Below are 21,021 nucleotides of genomic sequence, written 5' to 3' on the forward strand. Positions count from 1 at the left end.
GTGCTGAGGCGGCATCTCGGATGCCGGTCACCGCTTTCATCACCTACGTCGTCCCCCTCCTAGCTCTGCAAATGCCTCCCCAGATACCACCTGCCAAACGCTTCCCCGGGATCAGCGCCGTCCCCTAAAGTGTGCCCTGCACAATTCACCTGCGGGCAGGGCGCCCAGGGGAGTGGCCCACCTGCTCGCTCTCCTTACTCCCGCGTGAGAGAGCGACCTCATCCTCCTTACGTGCCACCCGAGAGGCGCCCGCAGGGGACAGCAGGTCACACCTGAGGCCCCCGGCTCCGAGGCGGGCGGTGTGGCCATGGGGACGTGGCTGCAGCCCGCTTGTGCGTGCAGACCCCACGCAGGGACAGGTGCACGGCGCTACCGACCGGCTCCCAGTGGGTGCTTGGAGCCGTCGCCCGCTTCTGGGAGGCGTGAGTGCACATGCCTGTCCCCGAGCCCACCCACCCCCGGAGGCAGCCGGCTGACCGCGGCACTCACCTCCAGCAGCTGCACGGCGCCTTCGTGCTTCTTCTCAGCTTCAACCTGAGCCTTTTTTACGGCAAAAAGAGAAAAGAGTCAAGGCCTAAAGCAGGGGAAAGAAAAGACCCTCCAATCGATGTCTGGATCGTCAAGGCACGAGTCACTGCCTTTCCCCCCTAAGAAGCCCCCCCGGTCGTGAGGAGCTAGGTCGGTTTTGAGTCCTCTCCCCTCCGGAAAAAGACGGGAGGAACCCTGGCCGGCCGTGACGCTCTTCGCCAAAACCAGAAAGCGTGCACCGATGTGGCAATGAAGGCACAGGCCGGACGGAGCACGGGGCGAAGGCCCCGGTCCTGACGGGCGGCCACACGCAAACGGTGGCCGGACCCAGGAGAGCAGGACAACCCTGCCTGAGCCCTCGGACGGCATCGCCGTCTCCCCAGATGCCCTTCGCTGCCCTCCGCTGCCCTCAGCGTCACGCAGACTTGACCCGCAGGTAGCTGAAGGTCAGCTACAATGTCCCCGGGCCCCAAGGACAGGCAGAGACGGGGGCCCCGGGCATCCGGCAGGCTCCCGGCGGCTCAGCCTACGGCGGGGGCGGCCTCCTCCAATTACTTGAAGCAAAGCCATCTGCTTCACAGAATGAGAAATGTCACGAGTTTCACTGAACCAGTTTCCCAGGACGGCTGCTGCCTGAGCCAAGTGGGGAGTTCACGCAAAACCGAAACATAACGTGATCGTCCCTCGTCCCCTCCGGACCCGGGTCTGGCCTCGTGATGCCAGCGAATGTCTGCCGCCTGCCTGCCCGGCACTCGCGGCCCCCTCTCCTAGGAAGGGTCCTGAGTGTTCTGGGGCCACAGCCCCCGGACCGTGAGCATAACAGCTCTGGACTCCACTGGTTGGTTAAGGGCAGGTGTGCAGCCAGGTTACAGCAAAGACGCCTTGCCTGGGGATGCTGGGGGAGAGGGGACAGACGCTCTAGGCCTGCTGGACCCGAGCTGGAGTCAAGGACAGTGTGGAGCGCCACAGCTGTCGGGCCAACATGAGGGGCGAGGCTGCAGCAGCCAGTGGCCTCCAGCTGGACATCGAAAATGAAGCCAGTGCAGAGGCGAGCAAAGGCAGGAGCGTGCTGGATCCAGCCGCGTCTGAAGCCCATCTCGGCTGCGTGTTCGACTAAGATTCCCTTTCTGTTTTCTGTCCCTCAAAACCAAGAGTCCTAAGGGACACAACCATCAGCCGTTTGAGAACACAACATTTCCCGCTTTAAAGCTGGAAGCACTGAGGTTCGGGGAGAGCCCGAGGCTGAATCCCACACCGGGAGGGATAAGCCTGTCCCCACCCGCTGTGGCCGCACGGATGCCCCCTCACACTGGGTTCATTCCCAAAGGAACTGGGAAGTGGGTCTTTGGAGAGGTTGATCTCCCACCACTACAGGCACCTGCCTCAGAATTTCGAGCACTAGCGAAGGATCCGTGTGTTCAACTGAGATTCGCATCTAGAACTCGGTTCTAGAGCAACGTCATCTCCAGGCGCTGGCAGAGTAAATGGGGATGGGCCACCCAACATCTCAAGGAATCCAGACAGTGTTATCTTAACAGCCTCTCGGGAGGAGGCGGGAGCCCGGCTTCCCGGCACGTCGGACACCATGAAGCAGCCTGAGGTTCCTGCCGACTCCACCCACAGGCACCTCGTGGGCGCCAATGCCCCAGGAGGGGCTTCAAGAGCTGGGGCAGCGAATAGACTCCCGGATTAATTACACTGTTCTTGAATTCGGTGCAATCTTCAGAGTGCTGAAAACCGTTCCTTTCAAAGCAGAAATGAGAGCCTCGATAAATAACAAAACAGGGTAAAAGAGACAGCCATCCGGAGAACGTATAGAGATTATATAAATAACCCCACCATTGAGCCAGTTGAGTCAAAGATAGTTTCCAACTGGCAGGATGAAAAATAACAAAAAACCCCAAGGCGGTCTGTGAAAACTCCGCCAAGTTTGTGGTAATGACTCGGTTTCCGGCTTCGAGAGAGAATCAGGATTTCGTTTTCATAGGCTATCGCGAGCTGGGCCATTTGGGCAATCAGAATAGATTGTTAAAATTAACAGTTAAAATTGGCAGCGTTGAATTCTCAAAACATCTAAGCAGCAGCTTAAGCGAAGCTCATTTCGGGGCCACCGTGAGCTTGCGGGGAAGCTGCGACCTTCATGCAGGCACCGTCTCCTACAGAACATGGTGACTCTGGAGAGGGGCCCAGGGGCCCGCTGTCAGAGGAAGGGGGCTGTCGTCCTGCGGACCGAGCGTCCAGGGCAGCAGGCTCTCACGGCGGCACGTGCGCTGGCTTCGAGGGAGGCACAGAGGTGCAGACGTGCTGAGGTCAAGGTCTGGACCCTGGGCTGGGACGGACCGCGCACCTGACATCCAGTCACCGTGGCGACTGGCAGGTGCTGGTGAGGATGTGGCAGGTGAGGGCATCGCGGGTGCTGCGGACAAGGGGCCGGCAGTCACGGAACTGGGTGGGGGCTACAAGGAGCCTCACATCCGAGCTGAGGAAGCGGATGAACAGACACGCGCGTGCACTGCGGGAGCACACGGGACTGGAGCAGGGGCCCCACTGACTGAACGCAGGGTCAGGGTCAGTCTATGATCCTCTGTCATCTACAACAGCGAGATCCCAAGCATCCAGGAAAAGCACTCGGACCGTAGGCAAAGCACGGGTCACGACACGCATGGTGGGCTCAGCTTCCCTCGTGGCACAATCCGGTGACAGCGCAGGGAAAGCCACCGTTTCACATGTGGGAGCAGCTCTGAACCACAGGAAAATCGGTCAGGTCTACAGATGAACTTTAAATACGTTAAAGCCCTTAGACTATTGTCACGGCTACTGTAATCAGGCAAGGACGTCACTTGCACAAGAATTCCAAAGTCTGAAGCAGCAGAGAGGCTGGGGTCTGGGCGCCGGTCGCCTAGACAGGGCTCGGGGTCTGGGAACCAGACCTCTGGGGGACCGATGCTCACAGGTCGTGGGGAGGGCGGAGCCGCGTCTCAGCAATCCTTTCCACAGGCGTTTACGGACCACGGCTCTTTCCCCGTCCAGTGCCTTCAGCGCCTCGCTGGCCATGTTGGCTGAACACCTGCTACGTGCGGGGTGGTGTTCTGGGAGTGCAGACACTCCTCTCTGGAGACAGACGATCGGCAAGTCTATGGCAGTGAGCAAATGACACATCGCTCCATGGGGGCAGGGGCAGGGAGGGGAGCCCGTTTCAGGCAAGGTGGCAGGGCAGACACTTCAGGCACAAAGGTAAGCCAGCTCTGCATCATCCAGGGACCAGGCATCCTAGGCGGAGATCCGAGAGGGGGCCGATCTGGTGCGGCCAAGAACAGAGAGGCCAGCGTGGTCGCAGCCTGACAAGGGAAGCAGGGGTCGCGGGAGACGAGGAGGCCGGGAGCCGGAACTCAGGAGAGGCGAGCAGGCCTCCCGGGCAGTGGGTCAGGGTCACTCGGTGGTCCTCCATCATCCACGCACAACAGGACTTTGCACATTTAGAACGTTCAGTGTCGCTGTCCCTGGCCTCTTCGCACCCTGCCTCCCTCACTACTGTGTCACTAGCCCCTGAAACATCACCGACGCAAGGTGCTTGATGATTCCTGGATTGTTCGTTGAATGGATGAAAGCAAGGATTCTGGACTGAGCTCTTGGCCCCCTGATTTCCAGGACAGGTGTCCCACAGCAGAGCCCAGGCCCCTGGCTGCCCAGAGACGGGGCTGTGCCCTACTCGGCTGCCTTTTGTATTTTTAGAGTCTGCCTCCACCCAGCTACCAGAGCCACGGGCCGGCCGGATGGCCTTACCGTACCCAGATTCTCACTCCGACAGTCTTAGGCACTTGAATCTCGCTTTTGTTGATTCGACGTTTCCGCTTCCTTCTCTCAAGCCCCGCGTTGGGCAGATGGAGGAGCTGAGCTTCCAGGGGGAGGGAGGCACCCCAGGGAAGGTGTGGGTCCCGGGTCCCCGCCAGAGGTGAGGCTGAAGCCACGCGTGAGCCTCCAGGCACCGCCGTGTTTCCAGGGAAATGATACACCTGCCTCCCCCAACATGTGCTGCCCAGCAAAGAAAGGGACACGGCAGGATCCAGGACAGCAGGCCATCGGACAAAGCAGAGACAGGTGTGAAGGGCGGCCCCCAGATGCGGGCGAAGGGCATCCCGGGCCCAGCTCTGCATCCCCGGGAGAAACCGGTGTGGGTGGAGGGAGGCCGGGGCTCCAGGCAGGAGACTCCTGGGGCGAGTGGGGTTAGCGCCTCCCCACGGTGACCATCCCGAGAGGACTTTGGCAGCTCTGGCAGAGAGTCTGGGGGAGAGGGAGGGGCGGACACACAGGACTAAGCAGACCAACAGAAAGAGCCAACTAACTCCAGGGAAAAGGCAAGGCCGTGCACCAAAGGACACCCCGCCATCTGCAGAGCCGGGCAGGGCAGGTGAAGAGCAGGTCCTGCCAAGGCCGCCGTCCAACTTGGAATCTGTGCCGAGGCACCGAGGGGTCAGAAGGAGGGCTGGATGAAGGCAGTGGGTTCACAAGCCAGCGTGGAGAGCTAGTGTGGCAGCTGACACACAGTCAGTACTTAGACCCCCAGGACAAGACCGGGTCGCCCCGGGAGCCAGCGCAGACGGGAGAGGAGATGTGGTCTGCGGGCCGAGTTGTGGGGAATACCCGGGACGTTTATGGGGGACCCGTGTGGACGGAAGATGACCAGAGAGGGTGGTGTCCTGGAGCAGGGAGGGACGGACCACCCAAAACTGCTCTGGGTCAGAGAGGATGAGGACCGAGGACCGGCCCTTGGCATGACGTCCCTCTGTGGGTGACAGCGAGAGCCACTTCATCGGCAAGAGGAAGGTGGGCGTCCGGTGGGGAGCTGGCTCAAGAAAGCCGGGGAGCTGTAGTCAGACAGGACACCCAAACCACTCTGCCGTCTCCCGGGACTCAGCCTTGACCGCGGATGGTTCTGGTACTTTTACTGCGGTAGGGGGACAAGAGCCAGACCTCAGTCGGCCCTGAGCCTTACGGGGCAGCATCCGGCCCTGGCGGGTTCAGCGCAAATCGTTTGTACTGCTTACGAGCCGTACGGCATTCGGCAAGTTCCTTGACCTCTACGGAGTTCAACTTCCTCGATTCCGAAATGGGATGACGATGGTACACACTGTGGCGTCGTGACAGGCTCGAACCGAGATCACTCTTGTTAAACACCGTCCCCGGTCTCCTTTAGGGTAGAGACGCCATTTGTTTCCTTAGCCCTTTCTCATTCCTGTGACATGTGACCCCGCGACTTCCCAGCCCCGGTGGCCCCCCTCCCCGCCCCCGACACTGGCCCAGCCTGTCCACAGGTCTTTGCGGCCCTGCGATGTTTATGTGGAAAGGAAATGCCCCCTCCACGGTCTTTTTCCCAGAAAATGAAAACACGGATGATGGGTCACCTGAGGGCGTCACGACATCCACGGCTGTTCCTCCACGTACAACCCGGAGCCCCTCCTCCCATCGCGATGCACCTGAGCCTGGTGCTGAGTCTCAGCACGTCCAGAACCACATCAGCCACGGCAGTTTCTCTCCAGATCCACACCGATGTCTGAAGCCCAACGGGCCCAGACCAGCCTGGACATCCCCGCACGCCCCTCCCCCTCCTACCACGGCCCATGAGCAGACCGGTCACCCTCCTGATTGGTACTGGGATGTGTCTGCGTGTCCCCTCTGCAGCTGCTGCCCCAGTCCCGGACACCAGGCTTCATGGCCGCGGCTGACGGGCCTCCCTGCCTCTCCACACACCAATCCCCAGCGCGATGCTCGAGGAGGGTGCATCAGACCCGCTAACCCCTGCCTCAACCCTCTGCCTCGGAATGAGGTCAAGCTCCTGCAGAGCACCCGGGGCTCGGTGGCACCTGCCAGGGATGCGCCCCCTGCCTGCCGGGCATGACCTGTGTCCTCCTGGGGCCTCCTTCCCCGGGCACAGGGGACCCGAGCACTCATCCGACCCATGCCTCCCACTGACCTAAGCTTCACGCTGGTGGGGCCCTGCCCGGAGCCCTGCCCTCAAGACCTTGCTCTTCAAATGCTCTAACACTCAGAGCGGTAGGAAGTTACAAAATCCGCACCGTGCTTTGCACGAGTTTCTCCTCCTCTGCTCCCACCGCTGGTGAGGCATCAGTGGGTCCAAAACAGAGACTGAGATGAATGCAGGGGAAGGACACAGGAATGTGGACGAGGTGCCGGGGAAGAAGAATAACAGGACCGGCCCTGGTGCACGTTCCCTGGCATCAGATGCCTCGTAAATAAAACTCCAGGCTCCCGGAGAATGCGCTGCTGAGAAAAAGCGACCTGTCGCCCTCCTGGCAGGACGTCTGTGTTTCCGCAGGCTCACTGTGTGCGCAGGAGGCGCCGGGCCGGGGCCGCGGCTTCTGGGGCCGCGGGGAGCAGGTGCCGGCAGGGCAGCTGTGTCCAGGCACCCCAAGTCCCTTCCGTGCGGAGAGCAAAGGAGAGAGCAGTGTCGCTGCCCGGACGCCCACGAGCGATACCTTTCTGGACGGTGTGTGACGCAACGTCGCTTCTCGGTGCGCCGGCCAACGTATCACGGCAGGCGGTACGGCCGACCGTCCCCGTCAGCACCGGCTTCGTGACGTCTATCCTCGACACGCGGTCCCAATAAACGAGTGGAGAAGCGGCCTCGGGAGTTCCCCACCTGGCGCGAAGCACGCTCCCAGGCTCCGCGGGGAGAGGCCGTGCCGGCAGATTCCTTCCCATCGCCGGCCGGGTGGGACACGGGGCCTCGGGAAGGAAACGAGGCCCAGCCCTGGGACCCCAAGCCCCACGTGGAGAGAGACACGAGGACCATCGCCAGTGACGGAGATGAGGCGGGGACGCCCCCCGATCTGCTCAGTCCTCCCCTGTTTTTTCTTTTTCCTCTTCGTTTCTTAACCTCTCCTTCCCTTCCGTCTTTGTGCTCTCTCCCTCTCTCTTCCTCCGCTAATAAGACCATGCTGTAAATACTGCCCTGAGACTTGGTTTGCTCAGTTAACGACAGACACATCACAAAACTGTCCCCAACGCAGCGGATGTAAACCTGAGTTACTCCTTTCAAGATGACGCCGTCCTGGTCCGCGGTCCGGGTGTACCACAGTGCAAACCCCCGCCCTCGGAGGGGGGTTCCCCACCCCCAGCCCACACAGCAGTGCGGAAAAAACAAACGGACTCGAACAGGGCATTCTGCCTGAGTGGAAGGTCGCAGGGTCAAGATCACCGCCGCTGGCAGGCTGCTCGTGCCCAAGGCTGAAACCACTCACACCCGCAGCCGCCACGGGAGCGTGCGTTTCCCCACAAGCCCGCCAGCATCGCGTGTTCGCGGGCAAGCACGGGAACCTGGGTCACTCGGGAGTACGGACGCCCGAGACATCCCCGCAGCGGGAAGGAGGGGAGCCGCTCTCTGCCGGCCTGGGAGGGAGACTCGGGTGGGCAGCCCCCCCGCCCCGTGCCCCCTGCGCCCCCCGCCCCGGGCGTGCCCTCCGCTCACCTTCTGCAGCAGGTCGATCTCCTGCTGTTTGGCGTGGAGAACGGCCAGGGCCTGCTCATGCTCCAGCTCCAGCTGCTGCCGGCGTTCCGCGGCCTCGCGCATGTGCTGCAGGGGGACAGGGTGAGGTCGGGGCGGGGGCTGGGAGTCCCGCTCTGGCTGTCCCGGCCCCCTCCCCTTCCTGGGATGCCAGCAAGCCCTCCCCCCTGCCCTCCCTTCTCTTTCAGATGCCGTGGGCGCGCGAGCTGAGGCGAATTCCTCCCCCGTCTCCCGTGAGCGACAGCCAGAGGTTAGAGATCTCTGCCGCCACGGTGGGTCTGGTTCTGAGCCTTTTAGGGTGACGTGGGCCCTGTAATCCTCCTAATCTTCTAGGAGACGGGCACTATCACCGGCCCCATTCTACACGGGGGAAACTGAGGCACGGGGAGGTTGTCCTCGCTCATCACTCAGCTGGCAAGTGGCCGTCCGGGGTTCAAGTCAGGCTCGAGGGAGCCTGGGAATCTCGGGTTTGGGCACGGTCTGCTGGTGAAGCCACACTGGCCTCCTCCCAGCTGCTGGAACTTTCCAAGCATCTCTGGCAGGTGCCTGTGGGGACAGCACAGATACCGCGGTGGCAGTGCAGACCCGCCTCTGCATTTCGGGGCAGTAAAGGGGCAGCACGCGGCACTGAACAGCCACACTGCCAGGGTTCAAATCCCAGCTCTGAGCTTGGGCTGGTGATTTAACCACTTCGTGCATTTTCCTCTCCTGGATTAATGACTCACGAGCATCAGCCATTTGTCAGCGGCCAATTACCGACAAGTGACGTGACTGGTGTTGATGAGTCAGTTACGAGTCAACCCCCGCCCCTCAGAGCTATTGCGCACGTCTCACGAGTGGGGAGCAGCGCCTGACAACGTCCCGGGTCACCTGCCGCCCGGAGCATCACTGAGCCCCATCCGGCCCCACCAACCTCGTGCACGTGGTGCCGCCCTGGCAGCTCCAGATACACAGGGAACCGTGGAGCCTGTAGGGAGCAGGGCCTCTTCCCACGGGACAAGCGGCTGGGACCACGGCACCGCTAAGACGGCGGCCGAGAAGCAGCTTCGCCGCCGTCTACAGAGCACTCGCTGTGCTCACACCGCCCCGTCTGATGCTGGCGGCAGCCAACGGGCCCAGAGAGGCCCAACAACTTGCCCAGGGCCACACAGCACAGCCACGGCAGCTCCTGAAGCCCTTCCCGGGGGTGTCAGGCCTCAAAGTCACGGCCGTGCCTACTCACGGACCTTTCCTGGCCTGGGGCCGCTACCAAGAGCCATCTCCACTGTGAAACTCCACCCAGGGGCTCGGGCTCGGGAGCATTTTTAGGCTCCCAGAGCCAACCTGCTTTGCATGAACAATTACCCGGCTGTTTAATGACACCATTGTTCCAGCTAATTTCTGCGCTTCTGTTTATTTTGGAATCGGCACGGCCACGTGCGGCCTGTATAATCTTTATTTAGCTCCGGGAAGGAAGCGATTAGTGGAAGGAGGAAACCACTTTGCTTACGAGGGTTCAAGGCTTCGTGAGAAACACGGAGCGAACACGGAGGCGGTCCAAGCGTGCGGCCGCGGGGTGCGGGGTCCGGGGTCACGGGGTGAGGCGGGGCCGTGGCCCCTCCGTGGGCTTCTTGCCTGGACGCCCAGGGCACGAAAACCACGGGGACAGAAAGGGCTTCCACGCGTGTCAGACTGATGAACCAGTTAGCTGGAGGAGCTGTCCGGAATACACACGTGCAGACAAACACGTGTCCCTCGCGGGTACGGCGTCTGAGGCTCACTGTGATGCCACAGCAGGAGAACACAGTGGCGGGAACTCAGATCGCACGTGTCCCTTCAACCCCCCCCCCTCCCCGGCTGCCTCCCTTCTCAGCGACGCAGCTCCAGAGGCATCCACCCCCTCGCTCCCTGCTCCTTACCCCTCTGCTGACATCCCCCCCTGACATCCCCCAGGACGGCCCCACTCCGCTCCTGCCTGGAGCCCCACGCCTGCCCGCCTCCCTCCCTCCTGCGTGGTCCCTCAACACAGGGGGGGCCGCCAGACTCCTTCCCGTGTGGCCATCCCGCATCACAGCTGGACTTGCCATTTATAAGCTCACGCTTCCAAAGGAAACGCTTATGTCTTTGCTCGTAGCCAACTGCCCACTCACCCTCTCCACGTGCACGGACAGGAGGAATCTCAAATTTAGCCTGTGCAAAACTGAGTTCTGGGTTTTCTCTCCCAAACCACCCTCCTCCCCCCCCCCCCCCCCCCCCCCGCCAGGCTGCCCATCTCGGCAATGGCACCACCATCCACCTGTCTCTCCAGACAAACAGCTGGCTGTCGTCCCTGGTCCCCTGTCCCTTCCCACTCAACATCCAGAGCTTTGCGAGATCCTTCCGTTTGCATGATCTTCCATATCTGCCACCGCCAGGCCAGACGCCGTCACCACTGACCTGGGTCGTAACCACACACACGGCTAGCTGGTCTTCCTGCCCCCCCCCCCCCCGGGAGACCAGGTGTGCTCTCCAGGACAGAAGTCACCCCACGGCTCTATGTGTCCACCCGACTGCGTAGGGGTGCCCAGAGAGCTGGGGAAGCGTTCCATCTGGGCGCTTCTGGGAGGGGTTTCCAGAAGACACTGGCATTATGAATGGGTGAAGGAAAGGAGAGGAAAGGAGCCCATCCCGCCATCCACCCCTCTGGGGACCCTGAAGGACAAAAAGGTGGCAAAGGGCCAATTCGCTCTCTCTGCCTGTGTGGAGACACATCCGTCCTCCTGCCCTCGGACTCCTGTGCTCCTGGGTCTCCTCCTTCCAGACTCGGCTCGGGACTTCCGGTCGGACCTCCAGACTCAGACTCGTGGACCGCAGATCAAGGAGCTTTCCATCCTCCATGACCGCGTGAGCCAATTCTTAACGCTAAATCTCTCACATCCGCGGATTTACAAATATCCGGTCGCTTCTTTCTCCGGGGGACCCTGACGCACCTGCTCCTGTTTGAAGCACTCAGTGGGTGCCAGAGGCTTCCGGAACAAAACCCAAACTCTTTCCCGCAGCTGACGGGCTCCTCTGTGACAGGACCACTTCTCTGCCTCACGCCTTACTTCCCCCTCTTCACTGCGTCGGCCACACTGGCCTCCCCCCCAGCTCGTCGTCGCACATCACAGAGCCTACCACTCCCAGCGCCTGAGATGCCGGCCCGTGTCCCCCCGGGGCGGCCCCCCCCCCCCCCCACGGCTGATCCCGGCCAGAGAGGACTGCGTTTGTACGTTTCCCCCCTCTGTCCTCCCTCCTCCCACCTTGTGCTGAGGTCCCGAGGCTGCCGGACACACCTCGGTCGACTGATACCCGCAGGGCCTAGCGGCGTCCCTGGCCCTCAGCATCCAGAATCCAAGGTTGTGTGGGAGCCCCTCCCCTGCGGCCCCGCCCGCGCCGCTGGCGGGTCTCCGTCACCACTCTGCACGTGACGTGACGCGGCACCACCCTCACTCCCAGCGCATCATCGGCACCACCTCGAATGGGGCATACGCGGTAGCATTGCCCCACACGCGCCACCTGCAACGTTCTGCGTGGCGGCTCCCATCTGCCTCGTGCCCTTCTACTTCTGCGCCAGTCTCACTTTCTCGGAGGCTAGAAACGAATGGGACAGCCACAAACACATGCCCGTTTTACTTCTGACGTCACCCCTCGACTCAATACTTGACGTTCCAGACACGAGGTAAAAGGGAAGCACACACGTCTTCGGGTCTATCGTTTGCCTCTGTCTTCCCGGTTTCTACGGAGACCTCGGCGGGCTGGTGACGGACGAGTGGCTTTGACATCGTGGCCTTCCCCGTTTCCCTTACCGTTCAGGCTTCTCAATCAGCGCCTAGGCAGGCCACCGAGTGCCCCCACGGCGGCCAGCTTTGGTGTCCCGGGAACAACTTCGAGGTCATTTCCGCCTCCCTGGTCCCTGTGCCCAGGGGTTTGCTTCCCTCCTAACTATTCACACACCCACCTGTGCCCCAGGCCCAATCAAAGTTCACCTTCTCTGGACCCACACAGAAGCAAGCAGCAACAAAAGACAAAGACAGACTATTCTTGGTGACCTCATCACAGCTCCGTGACTCAGCCATGCCTGAAGCTTAACCTCTCTCCTATTTCCTAGTTTACAAACTAACGCTTTTCCTCTTTTGTTTCTTCGAAGTATCTGACATAAGTTTCGGTGAACTTTACCCCAAATTGTCCAAACTAAAATATTTTTCAACAGCATTTACGGCTGCCACAAAATTTAATTCCATAATGTCTCACATTATGCACTGACGCTTCATGATTTTTTAGTCTTGCTTCTCAAAATAAAGAGACAGCTGGTGGATCATGACAGCTTTGGGGCTGTTTCAATTCCCTGTTTGGGGTATGAAACAGCCAGAGAGCCAAAGGAGCTTTCCAGAAGTAACTGACACCGTCTCTGCAGCAGAAAGAGTATAAGCTGGAGGTCAGGGACCCAGGGGGACAGCAACCAACCCCTCCTTGTACTGTAGATCGTGCAGATACACCCTTCTTGTCTCTGCAAGCAGACCGCCGGCCTGGTCTTCCCAGCCCCAGACATCGGCATCCTCGCCGTAGCCAAGCACAAGGTCTGGAAGGACTGCTGTGCTAAGCGGTTCACACACACGACCCGCTGCCTCTTCACAACCACCCCCGAAGCAGGCAGTATTTTCACTCCCATTCACAGAGAAGGAAACTGAGGCCCAGGGAGGTGAAGCAACCTGCCCGACGTGGCCCGGCGAGGAAATGATCAAGCAAGGACCTGAACCCAGACAGCCCAGCTCCCCGCTCCCCAGGCGGCTTCCCAAGGGACCCTCCGGTGCTCGTGGGAGGCTCCCTGCGAGAGGAGCCGAGGGAGCCCTTTGCACGCACCGCCTCCGAAGCTCTCAGGCCGCTGGACCCACGTGCACGTCTCCCGGGAGACGGTTCACACTTTCACCCCTCCCGTTTCCTGAGCCGAGATGATTCCGGCCGTCCCTGGGAGCGCTAGGGGCCACGAGTTCTCATGGAGTCTGAAAACCCCGGCCCTCCCCCGAAGACAAAGCTCCCGCCAAATTCCCAATATTTGCCCTCACTTCCTTTTACCAACAGCCTCCCAACGGCAAGGCCACGTGCTGCGTTCCACCGGAACGTTTCACATCTAGAAAGTACCAAGGGTTATTCGCCACAGCAGGAAACGCCTGTCGAAAGCGCTCTGCCTGTGGCGCGATTTATTTCTCAGGTGGCGACGCTACAGCTCGATGTCGACATCAGCGCCAGCACTTAAGTGGCCCGCCTTCCCAGCGGGAGCCTGGACGCCAGACAGCGCGGTCACGCGTGGAGTAAACCGCGCTATCCCTTCGGTGTCGGGGCAGAGTCGGATTCGTCTTCTGCTCCGGGTCTTCCCTGCCTGCGCAAAGAAGTTACGGAAACACCAATTTCCCTCCACGAGAGTTACCGGCGACGCGCTGACCACCACATTCAGGCTCCCGGACGCCCAGTGGCAATAAGGTGGCATCTCTGCACACGCTCTCTTTCCGCACGACACCTGGTGGCGAGAAGAGCAGCATCTCCTGAGCTCACGTCTTCAGACGTGAGGAAGGGGAAGCACCTGAAGCTGTCTGTCCCCCGGGTCCTGTGACGTCCTGTCCCCTCTCTGCAACTCAGACTCGTTCATGACAAGAACCAGCACGGGCACAGAGCCGCGTATGTTCTGGGAGCTGAGACGGGTCTCAGCCGGAGGACCTGAGTCTCGTGCTGCGAAACACTGGGAGGTGGGGAAGCCCCTCTGACAAAACCCTGGTACTTTCCCCACTCCCCACGTGTCCTTAGTCCCGCGGACTGGCCCCCACTCCCCATGGGACCCCAGAGGAGGCAGAGACACAGGGACAGGGGCACTCGACCTGAGCAGAGTAGATTGGGCCCCTCCTCCCGGTGCCCAGCGGCCCCAACTGCGGCAGGCGGAGGGTACGGTCAGCCAGACTGCACGCAGGGGGCTCTCGGGAAGGGGCCTCCCTGGGCCCCAACACGCCTGTTTGTCAAATGGAGAGAAAAAAACCCGCCTTCCCAAGGCTGTGCGAGGACCGGATGAAGTATTTAATTCGAGGGGACCTACCCAGAGTTAATGTTTAATGTAACGACCAGCGTGTTTTAAGTGTGCCATTTTATTGCCTGTTTACATTTTTTCCGTCCTTTTCGTTATTCTACCTCCCCTTCCTTGTCTTCTTGTGGGTTGTCTGCACGGTTTCCAGCATTTTACTTCAACGTATCTATTGAGTGTTTGGCTATAAATTTTTATGTAACTTTTAGTGGTGGCTCCAGGCATCTCAATACACACGTTTATGTTTAAGAAACCTACTCAGCGGCGCCTGGGTGGCTCAGTCAGCTAAGCGTCCGACTTCGGCTCAGATCATCTCACAGTTCGTGGATTCCAGCCTCACATCGGGTCTCAGAGCTCAGTCTGGAGCCTGTTTCGGATTCTGTGTCTCCCTCATTCTCTGCCCCTCCCCTGCTCGTGTTGTGTCTGTCTCTCAAAAATAAACAAACATTAAAGAAAAAAAAATCTACTCAGAACGATAACGCACCTCCCAGGTGGAGTGTAGAAACAGGAACACAGCTTACTTTCCCGCTTTACGTACTGGTTGTCTCAGGTACGACTAAATCCAAATACACGAAAAACCACGGAGAGGTGCTCAATGTTGAGAGTCTAAACTCACAGGTACATGAGCCCTGGGGAGGTGACCCATGAGTGGAGGTTTGGGGGACGGGTAGGAACAAGGCATTCCATACACAGGGAATGGTGTGTGCAAAGGTCCCGTGGTAGAAAGAATCGAAGCGAGCGTGAGGGTAAAGGAAGGCTGGTGTGACCGTGGCCTGGTCAGGATGAAGGAGAAGGGCTGCGTGCTTCTGGACACAGCAGCTGGGTGGGCGGGAAAACGGAGAATCAGCGAGGCTGGACTTCTCATTTTAGGGGCTGTGGGCTCCTGCTGAGACGTGCTTTACCTCCTGGATACGTGCTTTCATTTAGCCAAAAATAATTACAGGACACTTGTTCCGCTAACGAACAAGTCAAAGATGAGTTTTGTTCTCGGGAAGCGTACGTTCCACGGTGGAGGAGAGGTGCAGGAAACAAACAGGCAATCTAGCAAATAAGTCAGAGTTTCAGGGACCGATAAAAGCTGGTAGCCAGGCCGGGGGGTGTGCCGAGGGAGAAGGAGGGAGCAGAGACTCTACTCGAGCTGGTGCGGGAGGTGACGTGTGGCCGAGACCCACAGGACGACAAGGCACCAGTCAAGCACAGCTTCAGGGAAAGCTCACTGAGGCAGCAGCCTGCCTGGTGTGCATCTCTGTGGTGCAGGGGTACACGGGCCGGGTGGTTAGAGGTGAGGGAAGCGGGCAGATCTGGAGCAAATGAGGCAATCCCCCTGGCACGGTCAGTGTGCACGCAAACCGGCATGGCGCAGCCCTCACTTGAATACACATTTTGGCCGCTAGCGTGGACCTGACTCAGTTTTCACGGACGGCACGCTGATCCGAAGTATCCCTTTCGCTGGTGCAGAACGGGACAGGACACGTGTGCGTCCACACCACCAGCCAGCGAGCACGCGGCCGCTTGCAGAGCCCCTCCCCACGGAGATGGAGGTGGACAGGGAAGCTTCCAGAGCAGCAAATTTCCTGTTTGCGGCTAGTGTCTGAACATCTAGACAATACTATCGCTGTCTGGATCAGGCCCATCCAGGGTTTTGCTGGAGACGGAGCCCTAAACGTCATTCTCATGTTGCAGAAAAACCGTGGAGGGTGTTATTGGTGTTTGAGAATCAGAACTTAGAAAAGGAGCCACAAAACATTAAATACAGCTGATAACAGCAGCAGGTCCAGGGACGCATGTCCACAGGCAGGTGTGCGGATACGGGAGGGGCACGGGGAAGGAGCCGCGGATGAGGAAGATCAGTTGTTACTCTGAGAATCACTTATTAATCCCAGATAATCAGTTGTTCATTAACAAAATGAGCCTTAGATTACCCACGTTTAAATGGACTAATCTGTTGATCACAAGAACAAAACCTGGCCCCCAACGGTTTTTCCCTTTTCCTTTGAATCATAAACCGTAACACGCTGAGTTTAATTAATCAAAAACGTTTTTGCACGCTCAGGTCAAACTTGCAGACTTGGCACAGGGTGCCGTGAATTCCGGCCGGTCACTGAAGGGAGACTGAGCGGGCTCACGGGGAACGTGCCGCGGGCGTCCCGCGTGTTGGACCAAGAGCGTGCAGGATGGCCTCGACTAAGCCATGATTCTAAAAGAAGGATAGGGGGCGCCTGGGTGGCTCAGTCGGTGGGGCGTCCGACTTCGGCTCAGGTCGTGATCTCACGGTCTGTGACTTCGAGGCCCGCGTCAGGCTCTGTGCTGACAGCTCGGAGCCTGGAGCCCGCCTCCGATTCCGTGTCTCCCTCTCTCTCTCTGCCCCTCCCCTGCTCGTGCTCGATCTCTGTCTCAAAAATAAATAAACATTAAAAAAAATTAAAAAAAAATAAATAAAAGGATAAAACCCAGCCTCGCTTCGCAGTCTTTCTGGAGGGGCCTGCAACCAGGTGTGGGCAGGGCCAGGCTCCCCCAGGGGCTCAGGGCAGGGCCCCTCTGCCGATAGCCACCAGCCCTTGGCGAGCCTCGGCCTCGTAACTCCCGTCTGTGCCCCATCCTCCCGCAGTGTGCCTCCCACGCCTGTGTCTCCAAACCCCCTTTTCTACACGGCAGGCTCTGGTAAGCTGCGTCCTCCTCCCGTGTGGTCTCATCTTGCTGGGTCCCACCTGCGGAGCCCTCTTCCCGGACAGGGTCCCCCAGCCAGGCTCTGAGCAGACGTGACCGTGGGGGACACCGCTCACCCCACTGGGCCGCCCTGCAGTTTCCACGGCTGCGGCCCCGCCCCCAGGAACTGCCCCCAGGTTGGGAGGGGACGGTGGCCGTGCCCTCTCGGGGGGACAGTGGTCCCTCCCTGCTTTGTGGTTCCTCAGCGGTGTCTGTGTTAAGCTCTCCTTGGGACAGGACGCGGTCCCCTGCCAGGGCTCCCGTCCTCTCCTGACTACAGAGGGACATCTCTGTTCTGTCTGACAAACAGAACCACCCCCCGGGCCCTGAACCAGAAGCCAGAGAAGACGGTGGCGCTGTGCCTGGCTGGACGCATGACCGTGATGCCACAAGCGGCTCTCCCTTTCCACGGGAGCTGGTGGCACGCTAGGATCTAGAAGGCCGTGACCATCGGGCAACGGGAAGTCCACATGGAACACACCGAGGCCTTCTTGCAGAATATCCTAGAGCCTGAGAAGCTGGAGGAGGAAAACGTGGGTTTGCTCCCTTTGGCCACCAGGTCAGACGCTTGCCAGGACCGCTGGCCATGCAGGCGCAGAGCTCGGCACGGGGCGTCCATGTCAGACCGGGGCGCCGCCCCCCCCCGGCCAGGCTCGCGCAGGCCAGGAGCAGTGAAGCGCTGCAGCGTCTTGTCCTCTTGGAGACGCTCTGTCTGTGCCAGGAGGAGACGGGGCTTGATTTGCGGCTGCGTGTTTGCAGAGCACTTGCAAACCCCAGAGAAGCAATCCGCCCCGACAAGCTCCCTTGGCTGCCGGCCTCCAAGTCCACGGCTATCCCCCGCGGCACAGAGAGCGTTGGCAACGGGGACGCTCACACTGCATTCACTCGTTCACCGATCTACTCAATCGACTGGTATTTACTGCGTGCCCACCATATGCCAGATCTTGTCCTAGGCACTGAAACAGGCTCTCTCGAGTGTGCTACTTTTGGGAGGGAAAACCAACAGCACGCAAGTAAACACAACAAACAAGACGGGTGTCTTGAAGAAAACGTAATCAGGCAACGTGGTGGTGACGGGCAGGACGGTAGCTCCTGTGGAGAAGAGGGTCGGGAGAAGAGTCGCCAAGGAAGGGACACGAGACCGAGACAGAAACAAAGTGCTGAGGGAAGCAGCATTCCAAACGGCAAGTGCAAAGGTCCTGAGGTGGAAACAGGTGTCATATGTTCCAGAAAGACAGAGAAGACCAGCATGGGTAGGCACAGGGTGAAGGGGGTCTGGATAGGAGCAGGGGTAAAGGACTAGGGGGGGGGGGCAGAGGCTGGGGTCTGTAGTAAGAGTCCAGATTTTAATCTCTGGGAAAGAAGAAGCATTTGCTAGGTGTAAACAGCAGTCCTGTGTTCTTTTGCCAACATGGCTGTGGCTGCCGTGTGGAGAATGGGCTCTGGGGGATAACGCAGGGAGGGCACACCTGAAGGCCTCCGAAAGCTGAGGGCCTCACACTGTTGGCCATTGTGAGCAGGTCGCTTGCAAGTGACCGGTTCCACTGGGCAGACTTAAGAATATCCCACACCTGTGTGTGACTCAGCCCACGCTCATTATGTGGCTTCTCTATGCCTGCGTGGGCACCGGGCATTCACTGATGAGCAGAAAAGACAGGGAAGCTGCCCACACGGCACCTATCGTCTCCTTGTGGGTGATCGGGACAAAAGCCATCACACAACAGGCACCACAAGTGCAAATGCCCTGGGGTGGATGGAGCGTGCCCAGAGAAGCGCTAGGAGGCCAGTGTGGCTCAGTCTTCAAGACCTGAGCTTTCCTGGCTCTTCCCTGCCTCCCTGACCTCATCTGCTTCCTATTTCTGCAACTGGGGCCCCTCGTCGTTCCTCACACACATCAGGCACCCACCCGACTCAGCCTTGGTACCTGCTCTGCACACTCCCTCCCTCCCCCCCCCCCCCCCCCAGGTCGCTGCCCACATGTCACAGCATCACGCAGCTTCCCCAAGCACTGCAGACAAACGGGCATTTGCGTCTTTACCCCCCGTTCTTCTCCCCACCCGACATAAACATTAGTTTCTTGATAAACTTGGCCTGAATCGAGGGTGTGGACTTAGGTCCCTTTTCTCCAGCACCCGGAGTGTTTGGCACATATTAGGTGCTCGTTAAATACCGCTGAACGAACGCGTGTATCCTTGGGTGTGGGTCCCACTGGGTTTTTCAGTAGGGCGATTGCAGGAGCTCTTGAAGTGTCTGGGGCACCCCGAAACCCGTTTCCCCTTCCAATCGGCACACGGGGTCGTATTGTTCTGGCCATTTGAGGCCTGTGCTACCAGGCAGCCCCTGGCACGGCAGACGGGTCTCTGGAAGGGCCGTGTGTCAGTGGACCCGTGACGTACACAGCCAATCACAGCCCATCAGAGAAGAGTCACGGGCGCCTTTAGCTAGACGGAATCACCAGCGCCCAGGCCAGCGGAAGATCGGTGATCTTTGGAAACAAAAAGAGGCAACTTAGGAACGTGACCACGGACTAATTATCGGTTGAGACACCCCGGGCACGGAGCCAGGGCCCGTAACTACACGGCGCTAACATCCAGCGAGTGGGCCTCATTTACCGAGCGGCACGTCCCCTCTGCCGCCCGTCACTTCGAGGGCTTTCACGATGGCGTCAGGCACGAGCCGACTGGGACCAGCAGGTGGTCAGGTGACAAGGTGCCAACAGTGACGTCGGAGCATCACACTCGAACCCCAGTGAACTGTTTTTGCCACGTGCGTCACCTGTAACTGAACGGAGCCGTCTTCTGGACGATCAGCAGCATGGTCTCTGGAGTGAGGCCACGGGGTTCTTCCGCACAAAGGATCCCACGGCGACCGGGCACCCCATCTCCAACACACGGTGACCGTGACCCCCGGCCCCCATCGCCGGTGTGCTGCATCACAGCGAAAACTTACAGGCCAGCCCTTGCCGTTGTCCTTGCCACCCGGTCTGTCCCGCCCCACATCCAGGCCCTCGCGAGGTCTGACTTTACCTCGGAAACCCACCTCTGGCTCTGCCCTGCGCCCCCCGGGGGAGGCCGCCCTTCCGGCGGGCTGGAGGGCGGCTCCCCATCCATCTCCCGCTCCTCACGCCAGGCTTCGCATGGCCACAGGAGGGACCCCTTCACAAACGGGACAGCAGATGCACTCTGTCACCCGCCAACACGCCGGTGGCCTCTGCGGTGAGCTGCCCACGCAATGTGCCCCAACGCTGTCCTGCCCGGAGCCCACGAGCTTGGCGGGGGACCGCACAGCCCCACGAGCCTGGCTGTTACTCCGCCCCTTGCAACGTGCATGATTACGCGGCGATCGGGAGCCCGAGGGAGCCCACCGGAGGACGGAGCAACCAGGCACGGAGCCGGTCACCCGCCCGGAGCCAGCAGATACCAGCCGAGGGCCGGCCGGCCGCAGGGAAGCGTTCAGCCACTGCGGCCAAGAGGACACACACCGCGTAGCCCACCCACAGACTCGTGAGCAACGCGGGGGGCTGTTCCCAGCCACAGGCCTTGGGGTGCTTTGCGGCCCGGCAGTACGGCGACAATACGTGACCGATACAGTGTCCGACGACCCTCAGGACACGTTCCGTTATCTTGGAATTCTGCTTCGGCCTGGAGGCCTCTGCCCCAGCTGACCCCAGTCGGGTCATTTCCGCCGCCTGCCCCTCCCCCACCGTCTGCGCGCCGTCCCGCCGATGCCGGTGCGTGTCCAGCGGCGGCCGCCAGGCCCCGTGTGCTCCCCAACGCCCGCAGCGCTCCTCCCCTGAGCACTGACAAGGCCCTCCGCGCAGCGGGACGTCCGGGAGAGGCCACCCCGCAGGGCCACCACATCCCTTCCCGCTCCTGCACCCTGACCCGTTTCCCTTCAGAGCACTCACCGCCGACTGACGGCCTATCACCTACGCCGCTCTCGACGCTCTCTGTTGGCGCCACCCTGCCGGCTGCCGTGTCCCCGCGGCCTGGAAGGTGGGACGAGGTCAGTGCTCCGTCGACACTTGGGGGTGAACGGGGGACGCAGTTGTCACGTAACTCGTGGGCTTGGGATCCGCCGTGCGTCTCGTCCACACAGTCGCCGCTGAGATGCGCGAATCCATCCCTTTCCCCTGATGGGAACACGGCAATTCGCAACGCACAGGGCGTACACGCCCACACGCAGGGCCGACACGCCC

The 21,021-nt window shown here is 60.3% G+C and overlaps 1 protein-coding gene across 8 annotated transcripts in view; it reads right to left on the bottom strand.

Annotated features, from left to right (window-relative positions):
• RIMBP2 (RIMS binding protein 2) overlaps window positions 1-21,021 on the bottom strand; it is a 170,687-nt gene that overhangs the window by 62,896 nt on the left and 86,770 nt on the right. For all 8 annotated transcript variants that reach the window (XM_040444110.1, XM_040444114.1, XM_040444113.1 and 5 more), the window contains 2 exons: window positions 8,015-8,119; window positions 490-540 (listed from right to left, as the gene is read on the bottom strand). In XM_040444110.1, coding sequence (XP_040300044.1) covers window positions 490-540; window positions 8,015-8,119 — 156 coding nt within the window. The remainder of the gene's footprint in view (window positions 1-489; window positions 541-8,014; window positions 8,120-21,021) is intronic.

The sequence above is a fragment of the Herpailurus yagouaroundi genome, unplaced genomic scaffold, assembly GCF_014898765.1.
Source record: "Herpailurus yagouaroundi ecotype Mexico unplaced genomic scaffold, PumYag 191, whole genome shotgun sequence".
NCBI classification, from domain to species: domain Eukaryota; kingdom Metazoa; phylum Chordata; class Mammalia; order Carnivora; family Felidae; genus Herpailurus; species Herpailurus yagouaroundi.